The 21,817-nt window shown below is 31.2% G+C and overlaps 1 protein-coding gene across 2 annotated transcripts in view; it reads right to left on the bottom strand.

Moving 5' to 3' along the window:
- LOC134714857 (G-protein coupled receptor GRL101-like) overlaps positions 1 to 21,142 on the bottom strand; it is a 92,658-nt gene extending 71,516 nt beyond the window's left edge. Inside the window, exon 1 of one of the 2 annotated variants that reach the window (XM_063576498.1) lies at positions 20,882 to 21,142. In XM_063576498.1, the coding sequence (XP_063432568.1) occupies positions 20,882 to 20,924 (43 nt within the window). In that variant the 5' untranslated portion in view covers positions 20,925 to 21,142. The remainder of the gene's footprint in view (positions 1 to 20,881) is intronic. The other variant, XM_063576497.1, reaches the window with a different exon arrangement.
- Between the last annotated feature and the right edge of the window lie 675 nt (positions 21,143 to 21,817).

The raw sequence follows: 21,817 nt of genomic DNA, 5'->3' as shown, positions 1-21,817 counted from the left end.
TGAGACAAAGATAGATGACTTTCCGGAACATAAAGATGACAAACTATTACAACGTTGTAAATGCAGTTCCAGAAGTACCAGGATTCAATACAGGCGATTAAGTGTTGGGAATGTAGTAAACCACATAGAGATCACTTGTGTTGTGTACAATGATCATCTTTAGTCAACCTTTTTAGCTATAAAACTTACAAAACATTTCTTATAATAGACCAATATCAGTTCTTATTTTTGACAGGCCAATAATCATGAGGTAATCTTGTGTCACGATCACTCATACTTAAAATGTAATCCACTCATACAGTTTTATTTGTCAAATATAAACATCTGCATGCTTTATTTAAAGGCAAATGACCGGTTTAGTATCAATACACTTGAAGACAATAATTTGCCATATTTAAATCATAAGATTGAAGAGTTAAGTTAACTTCCTTTCGGTCACAAAATAGAAGTATGGATGATTCGTTAATATGAATAAATATAGTTGAGACTGCATTTCTAAGGGTAAAATGCTTTAATACCTCAGCGTTTCGGTAGGAATATTCACGAGAAGCAAATGAAAATAAGACTACAATATTTTATTAATTTAACAGATTATACTGCTAATAAACTCTTGAATTGCTATCACACAAATCATTCTCTTGACGTAATAAATAATTTACCAAGTGACTTTCGTCAGTGCAAACTAATCTCTTTATGAATTTTTAAGTTCAGACCTATTTAAATTAGATATTTCTAGCAGTTCAGATCTATACAAATTACAGATTTTTAGCAGTCAGACCAATTCAAGATACACCATTGGTTGTTCGGATCTAATCTAATAACTTATGTTTAGCAGCTCAGACCTTGTCTAAAAATTGTTCTAAACCATTCAAACTATTCCAATATCTGATTTTTGGCAGTAAAGGCCGTATCTGATAAATGAATTTCGTTATATATCTAGATACCAGATGCCAGATGGACATTCAAACTCATAGATCGAAAATTATCTGACAACGCCATGACTTAGAAGAAAAAAGACAAACAATAGTACACATGACACAACATAGAAAACTAAAGACAAATCAAACCTATTATAACTACTGATTTTTGGCAGGGAATTATTTATTGATCATTATATTTTACTCTTCGTACCTCTGGGTTTTGTTCATTAAGTTTTGCTAAAATAATGGATTACAGCCAATGCAAGCTTGTTAAAACATATTATATGCAACTCGGTGTGCTTTAATTGGGTAGTTCGAAAACTGCAGCCGAACAAATGTGTTGTACAGATCCAAACTGACCTAAGTAAAGTACACATCGTTCTACATTGACCGTAGTTATACAAATCTATTAAAAATGATAATTTTTAACTTAGAAAATCTTAATTGATAATGTTTTCGGTTAAAAAGGAATAAAATAACAAGGATACTCTAGCATAAAAATGAGAAATTACTAAATGATATATTTACACTTGGTACTATGGTCAAAGTATTTAACGTGCTATTTCATACGGTAATCCTCCCGCAGACAAGTTATCCTACCAACACACACTCGTGACATATTCTATCTCTTAACAAATATTTTGTTTCTATATTTTATAAATACAGCTTCAAATACAGGTAAACATTAATTCCAATTTTATAAATATTGGATAAGATCCGCAAGTGTTTCGAACCACGACCCTTCGACAGACTCGGCGTGATCGCACATGCAGGTAAATATCAAGAAAGAATGTGGTATGATTTCCAATGAGATAACTCTCCACAGGAGACCAAATGACACAGAAGTTAACAACAATAGGTCACCGTACGGCCTTCAACAATGAGCAAATTCCACACCGCATAGTCAGCTATAAAAGGCCCCGAAAGGCTATTTACACATTTAAGATGAAAATACGCTTATAAATTTCATTTAATAAGACCTGAAATGTTTGCATTTTTATTCATGTGCAATTTCTAGGTGATATATAAAGACAGAGACCGAGAGAATATTCATGATTATAGTAAAAAAAACATCAACAACAAAAACAACTGAAACACTGCAACTTCGAAATGAAATGAGCTTCAAGGTCCAAGCAATATTGCACCGTGTGCTGACAAGTTCAGACAATGCTACATGATACGAAGCATAAACATAGACACACGAGCAATGGCATGCGCAAAGAAACAAAAGTTCAGAGAATCAAATGCTAGACAATCATGCAAATTCAAATGATGAAACTGATATGTGGTGTATTGGATTATGCCCGTAACCACGTGACGTGCACATTTACTAGTAATATTCTATTGTACTAACACTGTTCTTGATTTAAACTAAGAATAATTAACTGATTTGAAAGCAATGTGTTTTCACGTAATATATGTACGCATGTTGTGGCTTTATACGTAATCTAAAGTGTTAAAGTCCAATAATTTAACCATAGAAATAATTGTATAAATATCAGATTGTAATTATATATAGTTATTTCCAATTAACTGGAAATTATAAATAAGATTACAGCAACAAGATTACTATAACTCCCTGGTGGGTCGCCTTCGCTGGACTTATTTAATCATTACTAATAAGACTTTTCACGTAAGCCAGAAAGAAAACCTTTCACCTTTTGGTGTATGGCTTCCTGGGTTTGATAAAAGCAAATTTGTAGAGCTGTTCAATTTACCCAATGTTGTACAATCACTGCCAATATTTTCAGTCAGTTTATGCCTAAAATCAATTTTCTAAGTTTTTATCATATTTTCAACGGAAGTGAGGACAAAAGAGAGTGAAAGGTTGAGAAATTCATTTTGCTTTATCGGCATATTAAAATCCACTATGATGATTGATTAAGAGTAAGATTAATCATATCAGTAAATAAAATGTCAGATCTTTCTGTATTTTGTATGTGTCACTTCTGTCATCGATTAAAAGTTGAATTATTTTAAAACATAACTGTGCTATTTCTCAATTGAGTTTTTGTTCTTCTTATACGTTTGTCTCTGTTATTGCAATACTCCAAGACTAAAGGGTGAGGATTGAGAACCACTTAGACATCATTTAAACCCGAACGTGTTAGTATAAACGTTCTAAATAAAGTTAATGAAAGCAATGCTTGAAAAAGGTTGGGTCAAAGAGAACAAATTCAAAGGAACATTCAAAGTCGCAAGTAAAAAACAAACTGACAATTTCATAGCTGATAAACGGTAACGATATAAGAACAGTCAAACTTCAGTTAACAAACAGAAAACCATAGACTACTCAACACGAACTCCGATGTGATATAAGGTGTATTCTGTAACAAATTATTCACAACTTAGTTTAAAAGCTACATGTGTATATACAAATGTAGGTACGAAAAAGAAAGAGTTTTGACAAATAGTATACGAGGAGATGTTTTGTTGACGTGATATGTCTTTCCTTGCTTTGTTTTGTTGACGTTATATGTCTTTCCTGGCTTTGTTCTGTTGACGTGATATGCCTTTCTTGGCTTTGTTTTGTTGACGTGATATGTCTTTACTGGCTTTGTTCTGTTGACGTGATATGTCTTTCTTGGCTTTGTTTTGTTGACGTGATATGTCTTTCCTGGCTTTGTTCTGTTGACGTGAAATGTCTTTCCTGGCTTTGTTTTGTTGACGTGATATAACTTTCATGGCTTTGTTCTGTTTCTGTATTTATATTCATTGGTGTATAATTAACCATTTTATCCATACTCATCCTTGTAAACTAAATCTGACAACTCACCACTATCAATTGTCGCTAAGTAAAAAGCCCGAGGTCAAAGTGTTCAAAGAAATACAAAAACAATATCAAGTGGCGTATTATCGAAGACATTAGTAATCCAAAACTGTCAGTCATTCTCGAAAAACACACTCTTATAAATTATGGTTCAGATATATTACTGTTAAGACTCAAAGTTTAAATATTTTTCATATCTCAGATATTTAAAAAGAAATAAAAAAAATCTACAATTCCCCGCTGAGCAGTACCTACAGAAATGTTTGCTGGTGGTCATCATGCCCCACAAGCATTCATAAAACTTAATTTTCGCATGTACACACAATTTCAAAGAGTTAAACATTTCACAAGTTAGACTTTAAACATCCGTGGCTTCAACAGTTTTATTTTGAGATCTTATCAAAGTTAAATCCTAAAAAGTGGTTCGAATGAACAAAATTTAAAAAGTTTATTTTTCATCGTCTGCGTGTTTTTAAAAGTACGTTATGTCAAAAAAAACTTTTTCTTTAAAAGTTCGCTTTTCTTAGAGGGTTTATATACATGCTCATTGGTGGCATATGGCTGTTTTCTGCTCTATGGTCGGGTTAATGTCTCTTTGTTACATTTCCCATTTCCATTCTCAATTGTATGCTCATCAACCGAATTAATTAATACATGTAGGTATTAAAAACACCAAAGAATGAACACTTCATTTAAATATTCTATTAACAACTTCTAAGTAATTGCCTATCAAATTATGATATGTAAGGAAATATTGCTGAAAAAAAACCTGCAATGTGTTTTAGCTCGGCTTTTAATATTGTGATGCTGAAACAAAAAGAATGAAAAAAATACATATCTTTGTTATGGCACACCCTTTGTCAGAACATCGCATGTTGACCGAGAAATTCCACTTAAATTCAGTAATTTTTCATCTAATTGTGTTAAAAACCCGTAAGGACAATAATTTTTGTAATTATTTTCTCATTTTCTTTCTTTTTAATTTAAAAAAGTAAACAATTTCTTTTGATTGTGTTAAAATGTGCATGCTTATTTTAATCGACTTAAAAAAGCAGACATAAAACAGGAATTTCCCAGAAGGGTTTTTTCAGCTTGTAGTGAATAAATGAGCCTGTCTTTCACTAATACAGTCTTTGATCATATTTACAAATCTGTAAATGACGCTATAACAAAAAGTCACAAACTTTAACACTTTACAATACATGGGGAAAGTTAGTCAAGATACAAAATGTTCAGGGTATGTCTGTCGTGTGTCTCCGTTCCAGATTGTTTTAATGCCTCTAATAATTACACATGATATTTTTTTCATATCATCCTTAATCGTACTTGATTGCAGTATGATTCCTAAGTAAAATACTCGATTTCCAGTCAATTATGTTTTATCTTTAGGTTAAAACTAAAATTGCATTCTTCCAAAGAAAAAGATAACTTAAGTCGGTCGGTCTCCAGAACAAGTATATTTTCGTGCCGAACAATACTTTATTTTTTATGCAGTACAAAACGTTTGGCTCTAAAATACTCCATAGATAAATGTTTATCAAGAAAGGTGACTTCAGTGTAGGACAATAGATAAATGTTTAATTGATAAGTCATGTCAACAGTAAAGTTAATTAACTAGCGACGAAAGGATGAAAGGGAATTTAGTTGTAGAAAATGTAACTTAAAAGTAACATTATACAACAAAGCTTACTTCTTATTAAACCAGAATAAATCAGAGGATACTCTTGTTATGTCGTTACAATATCAGAACTAAAATAGATATAAGAAGAGTGCCATCCAAGTCACTATTTGTAAAAGATAAAGAACGTTTAAATATAGAAATTGAAGTTTGCTTCAAACGCCATTTTCATTATTTTCAATAGACAGTTTGGAAAACAGGTAAGCTGAAATACGAACAAAGCCATTATTTGATTTATAGTATCTGGAGATGTTTTTCTTTACTTTTTTTTCATCATTGTAACAATCCAGATTTTTGTCGACGTTTTTTACCTTGACATATTTGGCTCTCCAGATGTCTTTTAGATATGTGTTGTCGACAAGTTGCTGTCTAATTGAAGTATATATACCCCGTACGTCACATTTCATTAAAACCCAAGACGTACAAAGAACAAAAATCAATTAAAATTCTTTCTTTATCGTACAAAAATATAAATTATACCACTTCTATAAATTAATCGACATCAAACTTGTCTGATAAAGCGATGTAATAAATTTATGTATGATTTATTACCACTTTACAACGATCACATGTAATTACATATAGTAATCTTTCAAAGAATTACCCGAACAGTAAGGCTCATTAATTTTCTTCAGCTATCACCTTCATCAGACAACACAGACGGATTAGTTGTCAATATGTTACTAAGTAAACGTTAACAATTTCCCTCTTGCAGTTTTACAACAAAAAATGTGTAACATGTTAATTGTTTCGTAATTTTTCGATAGCATAAACTTAAATGAGCCAAAATGATAAGACGGAACTGACAAATTGCACAGCAGTAGCACTGTAAATGCTTAATGTTTCATATATAATGTTAGCACATAACTCAATGTTAATAACAAACCTACGAACTTCAAAATGTTAAAACAAATGAAATAAAACGTTTTCAAATAAGATGGTACGCAATTACGGCATTATATCTAAACGCCCTTTTTGTACTGTAAACGACGAGGAGTTATAAAAATAAGATGGTAAAACTCTCCACCAGAGACCAAACGACACAGTTAAAGATCATTAATATAAAGATTATGTAGACTGATATCTCACAATAGTACATTATACAAACGTATTTCAGATGTCTGTCTTTAACAGTTGTAAAGTTACGAGATTACAATTCTCAAAGCGGTTAAGTATAAAAAAAGAAGATGTGGTATGATTGCCAATGAGACAATTATCCACAAAAGACCAAAATGACACAGACATTAACAACTATAGGTCACTAAAAAAGAAAAGAAACAAGAGGCTCTCAAGAGCCTGAATCGCTCACCTTAATTCTTTTGGTTAAATCTCTCATCAATGATTATTTTGGCTTTTCAATTTATTTAAATGTTTTTTGGATCGTCCTATTTTCTTAAAAAAACAAAAAAAATAATCATTTTCTCCTATGTTCTATTTTAGCCATAGGAGCTATGTTTCTTGACATACAAGGAAATAAAATATAAAATTTATACTAGATACTCTGAAACTCATTTAGCCTAAGTTTGGCTGAAATTGATACAGCAGTTTCAAAGGAGAAGATTATTTAAAGTAAGTCAACATGATGAACAAATTGTGAAAAAAGTCTTTAAAGGGCAATAAATCTTTAAGGGGTCAATTGACAATTTTGGTCAATTGACTTAATTGAAGATCTTACTTTGCTGAACATTATTGCTGTTTACAGTTTATTTATATCTATAATTATATTCAAGATAATAAACAAAAACAGCAAAATTTCCTTAAAATTATCAATTCAGGGGCAGCAACCCAACAACAGGTTGTCTGATTCATCTGAAAATTTCAGGGCAGATAGATCTTGACCTGATAAACAATATTACCCAACGTCAGATTTGCTCTAAATGCTTTGGTTTTTGAGTTATAAGCCAAAAACTGCATTTGACCCCTATGTTCTATTTTTAGCAATGGCGACCATGTTTGTTGATAGATCATAACTTCGGATAAAATTTACAAACTAGATACCCTAAGAAACATTCAATTAAAGTTTGGAAGTATTTGGCCCAGTAGTTTCAGAGGAGAAGATTTTTGTAAAAGATTACTAAGATTTACGAAAAATGGTTAAAATTGACTATAAAGGGCAATAACTCCTAAATGGGTCAACTGACCATTTCCGTCATGTTGACTTATTTGTAAATCTTACTTTGCTGAACATTATTGCTGTTTACAGTTTATTTCTATCTATAATAATATTCAAGATAATAACCAAAAACAGCAAAATTTCTTTAAAATTACCAATTCAGGGGCAGTAACCCAACAACAGGTTGTCTGATTCATCTGACAATTTCAGGGCAGATCGATCTTGACCTGATTAACAATATTATCCCATGTCAGATTTGCTCTAAATGCTTTGGTTTTTGAGTTATAAGCCAAAAACTGCATTTGACCCCTATGTTCTATTTTTAGCAATGGCGACCATGTTTGTTGATAGATCACAACTTCGGATACAATTTACAAACTAGATACCCTAAGGAACATTCAGTTAAAGTTTGGAAGTATTTGGCCCAGTAGTTTCAGAGGAGAAGATTTTTGTAAAAGATTACTAAGATTTACGAAAAATGGTTAAAAATTGACTATAAAGGGCAATAACTCCTAAAGGGGTCAACTGACCATTTCCGTCATGTTGACTTATTTGTAAATCTTACTTTGCTGAACATTATTCCTGTTTACAGTTTATCTCTATCTATAATAATATTCAAGATTATTACCAAAAACAGCAAAATTTCCTTAAAATTACCAATTCAGGGGCAGCAACCCAACAACGGGTTGTCTGATTCGTCTGAAAATTTCAGGGAAGATAGAAATTGACCTGATAAACAATATTACCCTCATGTCAGATTTGCTCTAAATGCTTTGGTTTTTGAGTTATAAGCCAAAAACTGCATTTGACCCCTATGTTCTATTTTTAGCAATGGCGACCATGTTTGTTGATAGATCAAAACTTCGGATACAATTTATAAATAAGATACCCTAAGGAACATTCAGTTAAAGTTTGAAAGTATTTGGCCCAATAGTTTCAGAGGAGAAGATTCTTGAAATAGTTTACGACGACAGACGACGACGACAGACGACGACGACAGACGACGACAGACGACGGACGACGACGGACGCCAAGTGATGGCATTAGCTCACTTGTCCCTTCGGGATAGGTGAGCTAAAAAGGTCGAGAAAACTAACTGCCTTGTTTATGTAAAATAAAGGTTGACCAATTGGGAAATTAGAAGTACGAATGAAAAGAGAAATTGGTATACGATACTATGATGGAGATGAGGGTATATGTCAAACAAACAACACTTGTAAAACACAATAAAACAATAGAAGTGTATTTTTTGGTATAAGAATCATCAGTCAAGTCTTACTTATTCAAATGTTATTGTTTCAGCACTTCGGTCACCTTGGACTTATTGGTTCTTTGATATAAACAGGATCATGGAAACCAATTAATCAGTGTACTAATGGTACATATGGAAAAAAAATCTAGACGAAAGAGTCTGTTTTAACTGCAATATTTCAGAGGATGAAAAACATGTACTTTTAAATTGTCCCTTGTATGAAGATCTAAGACATGCTCTTTTTATTGATATATTACATGTCATAATGATATATTTTTAAACTTGTCTCATGAAGAAAAATTTATATATATCTTTAAAAATACCAATATTTGTAATATTGTTGCCAAAACCTGCAATAACATTTTAACAAGGAAAACAGTATTATATATCATAACTACTGTATTTGTAGTATTTTATAAAATGAATAAGTATTATTTTTATTTTAATAGTCTCTCATAATTCTTTTAAGAATGGCACATACATGTATTTAATTGTTTTAACTATGTTTACTGTATAATTAATTTTATAATTGTATCTTGTTTTAATCATGTTGTATGTGGTGAGACTTTAATAAACTATTGAATCTGAATCTATGAATGTTTATCCTGGTTCTCTAATACTAGTTGATATTTACTGAAATCATCTTAAATTACAGAACGCGCATGGTATGTATCTGCAATCAGTGAAAAATAGCATAAACCATATGCATATGTGACTTAATAAAATGCTTTAAACAGCGAAATTGTCCAGTTTTCGCTCCTTTATTGCTTTCGATTTAAAAAAAAAGATAAACCTTGGAATGAAAGTATCTCAACTTAGTTTGAGAATAATTATGGGTATGTCATGGAAACAATGATTGGAAGTATTATTTAATATATATATATATATAACATATTTCAGGATTAGCGTCTCTCGAAAAAATATTCACTCGTGAAATTATTGTTATCATATTTATGTCGTCATTGGTGGCTGTCTTATTCATATTATCTATCTTGGTATCGTCAATATTTCTCACTTCCAAGCTTGGGATGCTGTTATTTAAATATGATATGTTCGGTGTGAGCCAAGACTACGTGTTGAAGACCGTTCCGTGACCTATAATAATAATTAATTTTACAAATTGGTACTTGAACGGAGAGTTTTCTCTTTGGCACTCATATACCACATCTTCTCTTGTCTACTAATCTTTTATTTGTAATCTATAGTTAGGAAAACATGTACTTGAACGAAAATCAGCAAATGCGTATGAATGCGCATTTAATGTAACAATGGTACTTTTTTTAGGAAGTCAACAATATTTTGAATAGTCCATGTGATTCGTTATTTTTCTATAGACTGTGTTTGTATTCACTTGCCTCAATTTGAGATAACAACAGCCTACACTATAACGTTGCGTAATTTTGAGTTTCAAAAGCGTTTACAATTTTTAGAAATTTATCCTTATTAATTTTTAAAGATTTGATTTGTTTTCTGCTTTTAGGAATAATCAAACGCAATTAAATCCGCTTCAAGTTTAATTTGAGCACCAACATACACATTTTTCGGCTGTAATTGATTTAAGTGTATTTCATTATCGTTTCATTTTGATTAGAAAAATCGGGAAAGGCCAATGACATTTTGTTTCGCTAAATGACATTTTAATAGTTTTATGAATTCGGTAAATATTATTTGGATCTTGTAGCTTTAATTTTTTGTCAGCACGTAAGAATTGGTATCAATAAGTTAAACGACTTTTACCCTTAGCTTTATCAAACTTGATAATTTTAAGCATCGATATTTTGTTCTGTTTGACAAGAGGATCAAATTGTAATAGAATTACAACTCGTGCAGTAGTCATGGGAAATCCGATAAACGTTTATGAAAATATGTTGCAAAGTTTCCGTCCGATATTTCCCTTGTAGCACTGGATGCTGGTAAATCAATTAAATCGGATTTACATAACTAAGAATATGCTGTCAAATATGACATCTCCACTAAGTTTTGTGTGTCATTGCTTCCACCAAAACACTCTCTTTGGAATTTGGTAGTTTTTTCATCTTTTCTTAAAAGATTGTGTTTTAATAACCAGGAATAAAGTTATTCTGTAGAAAATCCCTCATGTACATCTGAGTTCAACCCCGGTTAATGATAGAGTTAGTTTTGCTCAATGCTTAGTTTTCTGAGTAGATATATAATGAGAATCCATCAGGTACAGCTCAATGAGCCAGCATTCAAACGCTTAAAACATATGAAAATATTTTGTGGATGTGTTTTTCTTTATCCATGGCATGGCATTGTCTTTATTTGTTTGACCATGTACGACATTGTCTTCTTTCGTTTAGCCTAAGTGCGTTATTGCCTTATTTCTTTACCAATGGTGCAGTATTGTCTTATTTCTTTTTTTTGTGTGTGTGTCTTTTGAGTTTAAAATTGCCTGCGTCAACTATGGTAATTATACTCCCTTGAGTCTGTAATGTTTTTTGGCGTCCTTCGTAAATCATTTTTATAACTGTAAATACAGGCACACTATGAGCAAATTAAGCCTTAAAATCTTCTAAGCAAGAGAAACACATCCTGGTAGCAGACTTATTTACAATAGTTGTTGGGTAAAAAAAAATAATAGCATCTAACAGAGACATTCATCTAATGATATGTAAAATAGATTTTTGTGATATAAAATATATTACAGCCAGGTGATTAAACAGTCGGAAACCAGGTTGAAATAGAACAAAAGAATCGAAGCTCTTTATTAGAGAAGGCGATAAAAGTTTACTATATTTTTTACTATAGTGACAAAATTTTGAAAAGTTAATAGAAACAAATAAAATTGCAATTTTTTTCTCAATTACGAGGTGTTTTATTTTAAAAACACCATTTGCATAAGTTTTCAACTTATCTAGTTCATAGTTAAACAGAACAATTAGGTATCAAGTCGACGACAGGGTATCTTTCAAGTTAGATGACAAAAATGCATAACCTCCGATTTTTTTGAAAAAATTACGACGGACCGAAAACATATTAATCTATAAGTTCAGTAATTTTCGTGTATGCTCTTCCATTATGTGACTGAAAAAAAAATTCCAAAAAATGGGTAACAATTGTATCGAAAAGAGAAAATCGAGTGCACCTTTTTATGTTAGGGCGTGTTTGAGTTGAGTATTTTTTCTTGATATCGTACAAAGTAAGAATATTTCATACATCGTCTCGCTTCAGATTCTATTATTTTTATATATTAAAGCTACAGGTTGACGTTATAACACAAAAAAATTACAGTACTAAAAGATGAAATATATAGGTCAAGTGAAATACCTATCTAATGAGTCACAAAAACAGAGAAGGTGTGTTCGAATAGCTTTTTTTTTACTGAAAGTACTTGACGACAGTCTTTCAAGTTGGATGATGAAAATGCATATCTTCGAAAAATTCTATTTTTTTGTGTCTGATAACTAGAGTTTAAGTCTTCATACACTAAAAAAATCTCGTGTGCCCTTCCACAAAATATTTAGTTAGAATTTTTTTAAATGTTTATGAATTTTCGAAAATTCCACCTGACAACCGATCAGACAATAGTTTTAAGTTGAATCAATGCAGACAAGATTATCAACTGATGCTCATTAGCTAGTTGATACATTTGTCTTTAAAAATACAACTGACATATAGGGATCGTTATGGTGCACTGTGGATAAATTTATCGGTTTCCAGGAGCAAAATTTGTAGCGCGTCATCCCTACAATGGCTTCCGTTTCTACGATTGTGAAAATGAACTGGCGTAATGGGGAGATAATTTTGACGAAGTAGGATCCTGACTGTAAACGCGAATTACTGTTATTAATTGAAACTTATTAGTGATAATACTAGTAAATAATTTTTATTTGGATTTACTTTGTGTAGATTGTGCGTACGTAAATACACAGCATGTTCATTTTCATATGCATTTGTTGTCAAAATACAAGTAACCAATCGCAATTAAATATAAAAAGATGTGGTATGATTGCCAATGAGACAACTCTTCACAAGAGGCAATTTAAGACACAGGCATTAATAATTTGGGTCACCATACGGCCTTCAACAATGAGCAAATAGATATAGGAAGATGTGGTGTGAGTGCCAATGAGACAACTCTCCATCCAAGTAACAATTTAAAAAGTAAACCATTATAGGTTAAAGTACGGCTTTCAACACGGAGCCTTGGCTCACACCGAACAACAAGCTATATAAAGGGCCCCAAAATTACTAGTGTAAAACCATTCAAACGGGAAAACCAACGGTATAATCTATATAAACAAAACGAGAAACGAGAAACACGTATATATTACATAAACAAACGACAACTACTGTACATCAGATTCCTGACTTAGGACAGGTGCAAACATTTGCAGCGGGATTAAACGCAAAGCCCATTCCGCATAGCCAGCTATAAAAGGTCCCAAAATGACAAAATGTAAAGCAATTTAAACAAGAAAAACTTATTGCCTAATTGATATAAAAAAAAATACACAAAAAATATATGTTTACATAGCAACAAACGACAACCACTGAATTATACAGGCTCCTGACTTGGGAAAGGCACATACCTACAGATGGCAATCACCACGTTACACATGATTTGTCATTTTGAACTACGGGAAAGAAGTTTGACTGGTTCGTCTTAGAAACAAATAAATGAAGTTATGGAATGCTATAAAATTTTTAATTATGTTTCAAAACTGATAATCAACATATATAATTTTAAAAAAGAAGAAGATGTGGTATGATTGCCAGTGAGACAACTCTCCACAAGAGACCAACATAACACAGAAATAAATAACTATAGGTCTACGTACGGCCTTCAACAATGATCAAAGCCCATACCGCATATTTAACTATAAAAGGCCCCGAAACAGTGTAAAACAATTCAAACGAGAAAACTAACGGCCTTATTTATGTACAAGAAATGAACGAAAAACAAATATGTAACACATAAACAAACGACAACCACTGAATTACAGGCTCCTGGCTTGGGACAGGCACATACAGACAGAATGTGGCGGGGTTAAACGTGTTAGCGGGATCCCAACCCTCCCGGCCCTATCCTGTGACAGTGGTATAACAGTACAACATAAGAACTAAATATAAAAATCTGTTGAAAAAGGCTTAACTCTTCAGGTGGACAAACATATATATATATAAGTGGACGTGGACGGGTACTTGAATATCCCAAAAACAAAAAGACATAAGGTACAGATCTGAAGAGTACTCGCTGTTAACTGACAGCAAGTTCAAAGCTTCTAACAAATAATAAAAAGATCGTGCATCTAATAATAGTCTATTAAAATTGAACCAACGGACGAAACTAAGTATGTCGTTTTATTTATCATTCTTTAAAATTGTGACAATACATGTACGTTTAATACGAGTGTAGATATTAAATCTCAACATCCATCAATATATTGTTCATTTATTTTAATTTTTCATCCCTGGTATACCATTATTGATATCTTATTTTACAAAAATATGTTTTCTTTTCAAAAAAATTCTCACCCGAATATTTTGTTTTTTGTCTTTCAAAGTAAAATTGCTCTGACTGAAAGATTAAAGTTCAAATTATCTACGCAGCAAACCTCCTTTGGTATTTGTGTTTGCATATATAACAATGCAATTGTTTGTTTCGCCACCTCCAGACTTGTACCTCTAAACATACATTTGCCTTGTAATGCTGAATATAGCTCGTTATATATTCTGTTTAGCATTCATCACAGCATGTTTTGATTTCTATGTCACACAACAAAACATCTTTTTCAATCATGAATAGTTTCATTAGACATTGTTGTTGCATTACCACGGTTTGTAACTCGATATTTAGTGCCATTTATTTTATTAACAGGTTTCTATTATTGGCTTCCTTGGAATTTCGTGCCGCAAGTTCAGCTACGAAACAGAATACAGACTTGGTTAATTATTTCATGTCATATAGTAACAAAATGACAATCACTGAAACATTGTATAAACTATAAAGAGCATATGATAATGAAATTTGAATAGAAGAAATTAGCCATGTTCAGAAATATGCATTAAACGTGCACAAAAGAAAATTTCACCTTATATGAATTCATTTCTTGTTGCTAATTCAACTTCCTTTTGAGATGTATATAGGGAGTCTACACTTGCTAACGTGACAACGAAGAAGCAAGTTCAATATATACGACAATAAAAAACGGAATCCGATGATTCAACGAAGAAAAACACCTACGGGACAAAACGAAGAACCAAGTTCGATAAGACAACGAAGAAAAAAGCAGATGAAACAACGCAGAAACAAGTTCGAAGAGACAAAGAAGAACCAAATTTGATGAGACAACGAAGAACCAACTAAGACTTTAAAATATGTTGGAACGATTTCATCTCAATGTATTTTACACGAGAGGCAACTTTTAAGAGTTTTTCAATCCGTACTAACATGAGCGACTTCGTGTGTTTATACCACTGTTATATCAGCGGTACGGCGTTTTGATTGACCAGTGACCAAGCTGAAGGGCTCAAAACTGCAATATCTAAATGAAACTTAAGTCAAATTTTTGTTATTCAAATGTTCATATTTAGAATTCTTTCTAGAATTTATTGCAATATCCCAGGAGCTGCATTAGTAACAACAGTTACTGATGGCAACACTCTTAACAAAATAACGTTAACCTTAGTGATTACTTGTATGATCACAAGAGGAACGGTGCCTTTAACCGTATGCGAGAAAAACCGCACAAAGAGAGGCAGATAACTTCAAAGTTATGTATACAATGTTAACAGATATATTTGAAAATGTCAGCAATGTGTTAATATGATTAAGGATTTTGGACATGCATTGGCTGTGTTTATTTACATTTAACTTAAAAGATCTGTTTTGTTCTCGATCACAGTAAACTTAAGACTTCAAAATTGATTTTTGTTCTTACTTCAACGTTATATATAACATTTCAAGCGTTCTCTTACAAATGGATAGTTGGCTTTGTTTATTTTACCACCTTGCACTTATACCTTTTATAAAAATGCTGGAACGTGTTTGATAACATAGATTACTATGCGGTAGAGACATGCAGAGTTAATAGGTAATATTGAAAACTACTTACATCTTCAACTTAAAAAGAAACCCGTTTTGATAACCACCAATTAGTTGTGAAAACAACAATACATACTGGTATGTACATTACCTACATCAAAGTAAGATAAAGAATTTGTGAAAGATCATTATATTATTTCAAATCAAAGGATAAAGAAAGAGATAGAGTATATGCATCGGCAGTTTGCAAACCATTTTGGGGTTTACACGAGTGACGTTAATCCTACGATGGTCGATCCAATGCAATGACGTTTGGGAAAACAAATTATTTTAACATTTCAAGACGTATGTTTTTTCTCTTATAATGGCGGACAAACTCGAAGTCGTTAAATATTCATTGGCTATATTGTGGTAAATTGTGACAACAAGCATAATATTTTGCAAAAAATAAACAAATATCTATACGGCAAACAGACTATCTCACAAAAAGCAAAAACAGAAAGGATCTTTATTCATACAAAGTTACATTTCATCGAAGCCACATCCAATATCCCTGTTTAATGAAGTGTGGTATTTATAACAAATAGAAGATTACTGCAACATTAATGTTTATACGTATCAATCACACTATGTAATGACATCTAGGGGGAAAAGTACCGGATTTCCACTAGGTTGACTTGTCATTGGCGTAGGTTTGTTGTTCGTTTATTTTCTAACATCTTTTGGGCGATTGGTTGATTTGAAAGTTGTTTGCGTCACTTTTAGTGTCAAATAGTGCATACTGCATTTGTGTAACGAATATAAACAACTGAAGATTTTTCAACATTAGCCGTTTATGCATTGAGGATAAGAGCATAAATTTCATTCAATCATTGTTAAAATAGCTTAAATCATGGAACTGCTTTGAAGTTGTCAATATACAAGCTGAATAAAATGAGAATAACCAAAACAACTCGTAAATTCAAGATTTATAATTCCTTTTCTCACTTTGACGCACAAATGCAATGTTTACCAATACTTTACTGCAGAATGCGACAAAAATTCAAATTGGCCATTAAATTAGCGTCATAAGTTGTTAACAACCTTTCATGGCACGAGTAAAAACTCTTTCTAAGTGAAATAGTATTTCTCAATAAGACGGGCTTCCTTTCAATAGTTACATAAAATATAATCAATGACATTTACAAGAAATTGTACCTCATGGATAAGAATTTTTATAACCGAAGGATTGCAATAAGATTATTCTTTATATGAATTAAGAATGAGCGCGTTATGTAAAGTCATAAAAAATAAACTGAATGTTCACATCCTGGCGGCCATTGAAACAACAACAAACATGAATCCTCTATACTGAGTATATGACTGAGTTAACTCAAGTTTGAACATTCACATTAGAGACATTTCTTCGTTCATTCAATATTTATTAACCATTGAAGATTTATCTTTATTCACATCAATCATAAGTATGTTGCAAATAAAACTATTATACTTAGTAATAACAAAAAAAATGCACCTAATTCTTTGGCAAAAACGAAAAAGAAGACTCTTAATACTTTAATGGTAGAAGAGTGGAACAAATGCACATTTTTGAAGTTTACATTTTTATAGTTCGTTTAAAAATCAGTATATGAAAAAATCTGTTTTGTTCTGAAAAACCGGAACTATATTCTGTATTCATACAACAATTTTTTGAATGAGTTTTAAATGATGTACCTTACATAAAATGTTATTCAGCTGTACATTCCTGCAAAACATGATAGTGTGATCATTAAAAAATATTTATAAATAAGATCATGCGATTCAATCAGTGATTATAATTCATATCAGTAAAGTCAATAGCGAATATCATTATAAAGCAAGAACTTTATACAAAGTATTAATAGGTAAATACATTTACTCCTCTGCAGCATAAAACATATTAAGATTGTCTTGCCAATCCTTCTATTAACTTAATAAGCTTGTTATTAAATAGAAAATCTGTTATCTTTAGAAATATCTTGAAAGGCTATGGAACATGCAAAAAAAGTATAAAAAGAAAAACGTTCCTTGTAATATTATTTAGAATTCCATTGTTAAATATAGATTTAAGTTTTGTTTAGGTTAACGAAATTTTTTTTAATTTCATATGTTGAGGTTTATTAGGATGGCTTTATGGAAGTACTGAAGGTAAGCCATCACATTTCGGAGAATAAAGTTTGAACATATATTGATTAATCACGCACATCGCGACGCACAGCATATACCGGTATTGAGTACACAAAGTCGTGCACAACCAAATTCATACTGATATAATTGGGAACAAATCGCTATGTTCATCTGTCGAACACATACATGTAGATCAAATTCACTGACATACTAAATTTGTTGAAGGTAAGTTAATAAAAAGTAAATATTGAGTTACCATTATTGTGTCGCAATAAATTATGACAACCAAAACACAAAGTTCTGCGAAGAACAGTTTGTAATCATAGTTGTCAAAATCACTTTGTCCCAATTATTGAAAAAAATAATTGTGCACATAATGGAGCAATGCATTTCAGGTAAAAGACAATATTTATCATAACATTATATTTTCGTCTATGTTACTTTTGACCTATTTCTACTTTCGTCTTTATTTAATCACACGGAGGAATGATTGTCTAAAGAAATTACCAACATTCAAGGTCCAATATCTGTAAATTAATCTAACACGAAATTTTCTATGAATATATTTTGTCTTTTAATACAACATTCGGTGGTGAATCAAACTTCTTTTGAAAGGTGATTTATAAAAGGCACACACAATAAACAACAACATCTTAAATGCATACCTTAGTATGAAATATGTAAATATATAATGCAAAAATAATTTGTAGATAAGTATTTTTGCTACGCAAATGCTACCTTTTGTACAACAAATCATCCTGTCAGTACTGTAGTGTTGTTGTCAATATACAATTTTACACTTCTAGGCTGTTAACCAGCAATTAGGTTTATATGTAAAACTTGATGTCAAATTATCATTTTACTCGTGTTTTCATTTATGTTGACTGTGTTTGTATACATAAATTTTAAATGCCACATGGTCTGCAGATATGCTAATAATTCCAAAGCACCTTTCGGTTCGTGTTGGTTTGCTTTAGTCTTCTAAGTTTTGTTTTGTGTACTCTTATTTGTCTATTTGTCTTTTCGTCTTGTTTAATATACGTCGTAACGTATACAACACGAGTTTTGCTCATATTAGGCCTAGGACCAGTAGTTGTAACACTTTGGTGAACGTTGTTTTATTGGCAATCAAAGCACATCTCTTTACTTTTTCACATTGAGGAAAATACTCGTATTGAGTTTTACACCAGTTAAGTATTCTAAACATTTGGTTTGTAACACAAGGATAGAAAAGTACCGCAGATACAACAAAAGAAAGATACACCTAATTAAATTGCTATAAATTTTTCAGACAAAAGCATCCTTTCTTTTGTCAAGTATAATGAATGATACATTGTATACATATAAATCATTTACTTTTTTGATATGATTGAATTGTTTCTTACAATCTTATCTGTTCACAAAGTGAATCAAGTTTGTTGGACTTTAAGGTGGTTGAAACAACTAATTTATTAGTTACTTTTACCGAAGAGGTAATGAGGTATGAGATTGTATGCTTAACTCATCTTATAGACGAGTGTTATCAGGAATGAAACAGAAATGAGACCCTACGTATGATAACATATACTGTGGGGACAAAATTTACATAGATAAAGGGTAGACTCATATGAAACATCTTATATTTTTTCATTAATAGTTTGACGTTAATAAATGGATTTCTGAAAGGAGATTAATAAGTAATACTAAATTGAACTAAATTTATTAGTATTATCATGTTTGATGGAAATTGAATTGATCTTTTGATCTGAAACAATCTGTCGCACATAGTTTCTTTTTTTCATGTCAAGCCGACTGAGATATTAAGTTGTGAAAAATTGTTTTATTAAACGTCTCATTTATTTACACATTGTAATAATGTTATAAACCCACTCCCTTCATACTTTCCTATAAACCTTCATTTTACTGTCGGCATATTTGGTTTTATTGTCTGACTCCATTAATTGCTTCCAACTAACCTTTGATTAAGTTAGATGATATTAAGATCCACCATATTTGTTCCTAATCATATTTAACTGAAGGCTCTGGGCAGCTGTCTTTATATACTTTTGTATTATTATTATTATTATTATTATTATTATTATTTTTATTATTATTATTATTATTATTATTTTACGATGATATATAATTTGCTCCAGAATCTTTAAGTTTTCCAGATTATACATGAATCTTAATGATTCTAAATGCTCTTCAACTTTGTACTTGTTTTGGCTCTTAAACTTTTTTTTCGATCTGAGCGTCACTGATGAATCTTATGTAGACGAAACGCGTGTGTGATGTTTAGAATTATAAGTCTGGTATCTTTGATAACTATTAACTCATTTCACATAATGTCAACTTATTTGTTTTTAAAAATAAACAAAAATTAGGTGGAACACACAATTCCAAATGAGATCAACACATGGTCGTTAAAAGTGTACAAGTGTCTATATATAATAGGAGAGCTCTAGTAATGGACTTAATATGGATAATATAAAAAAAAACACCTCTAAAATCGTCTAGAGTCTAGAAAAGTTGTGATCGAATTCAATCAAACATTGGAGACTATCAACGATTTTTCATCAAGACAAAATTCTCTGAATAGAGATAAAACAATCGCCCATCTACGTGTACATCTTTTGTATCACTATCAAAACGTTTTGCAAATCTTTCCTGATAATTTCCGTATCTGTATAAAACATATATTTTAAATTCCGGTAATTTGCATCAAACGACTTGTTGAATATCTAAATTACAGCAAGTTTGTATATTTGAATTGAATTACTTTTTTATCATTTCATTACCATGATTACCTCTGTATTGTTATCCTGGTACCGAACTACAACCTTTAAACACATGCAATTTTCACAAATGTAATTTCTATCAAAATGCATTGTGCATATTATTTTCAAGCTGATGTAACTAAATTTGGAACTTAACAAAAATAAACCTAATATTGTGAAAAATAAAATAAAAGATAAAATAAGATAAAAAATTGAAATATTTTTAAAAACTTACCGGATGATATATATAACAGGAAGATAAGAAAGTTGGTTCCCATTACAAAACCAATATAATCACTTCTTTGGTGAGATAGTGATTGACTAACTAAGCTTCCTCAATCTAAATATGCCATATTATTGGACAAAGGTGATAATAACCACAGAACTCCAACAATCAATTCCACTATCTGAAACAATTTCATAAATTAATCCTATAACGTAGTATTAGAGTATACGTCATTATTCAAAAGATCCTTATGCCATAAGTTACTACGGTTCATTTGGAATATAGCTGTCCGGTGCTTAATCATATTCATTTAGTTATGTGTATGATTCTGTTGAGCACGTGCATGCAACTGAAGTTACATACACCTTTTATTACAAAATACCTTGTTATAAGCTATTATATCGTCTTAAATTTTTATCTACGTTTGATATTAACCTCCTGATAAAATCGCGGTTTGATCGCATGCAGCATATAATGAATTCGATAAAGATTTACTGAAATAATCACGATCAACTTTTTCTCATTATCATTCGATATGATTAAGAAACACTTAAATAGCACTGATTTATCGACAAGAATATTAAGAATATGGGCATATGTAGCTGTGGGATATCTCAGTTTAAGAGCAGTCAATTGCATATATCCAAACTTATAATAAATACACAGTTATTGCATTAGCTAAATTTGTTAAATATTTTGCTTTGCTGAAAGGTAAATGCATTAAGTCTGAAATCTGTATTAAAATGCGACTTTGTACAAATAATATAATAAAATCCCCACTCACTATCGTAAAAAGCATACGCAATTTAAAATTAAACAACAACAATCAATCATGTGTTTAGCAATGTCACACACATAGCAAAAATAAGTTGAATGGTCCCTTAAATAGACAATTGGTTGAGTCAAATTTTTGGGGAAAACGGATTTTTTTAAGAAAAGGATTTA

Source organism: Mytilus trossulus, chromosome 4 (genome assembly GCF_036588685.1).
Source record: "Mytilus trossulus isolate FHL-02 chromosome 4, PNRI_Mtr1.1.1.hap1, whole genome shotgun sequence".
NCBI lineage: Eukaryota > Metazoa > Mollusca > Bivalvia > Mytilida > Mytilidae > Mytilus > Mytilus trossulus.
The sequence above is the reverse complement of the archived record's forward strand: the minus strand, read 5'-3'. Positions and strand labels throughout refer to the sequence as shown.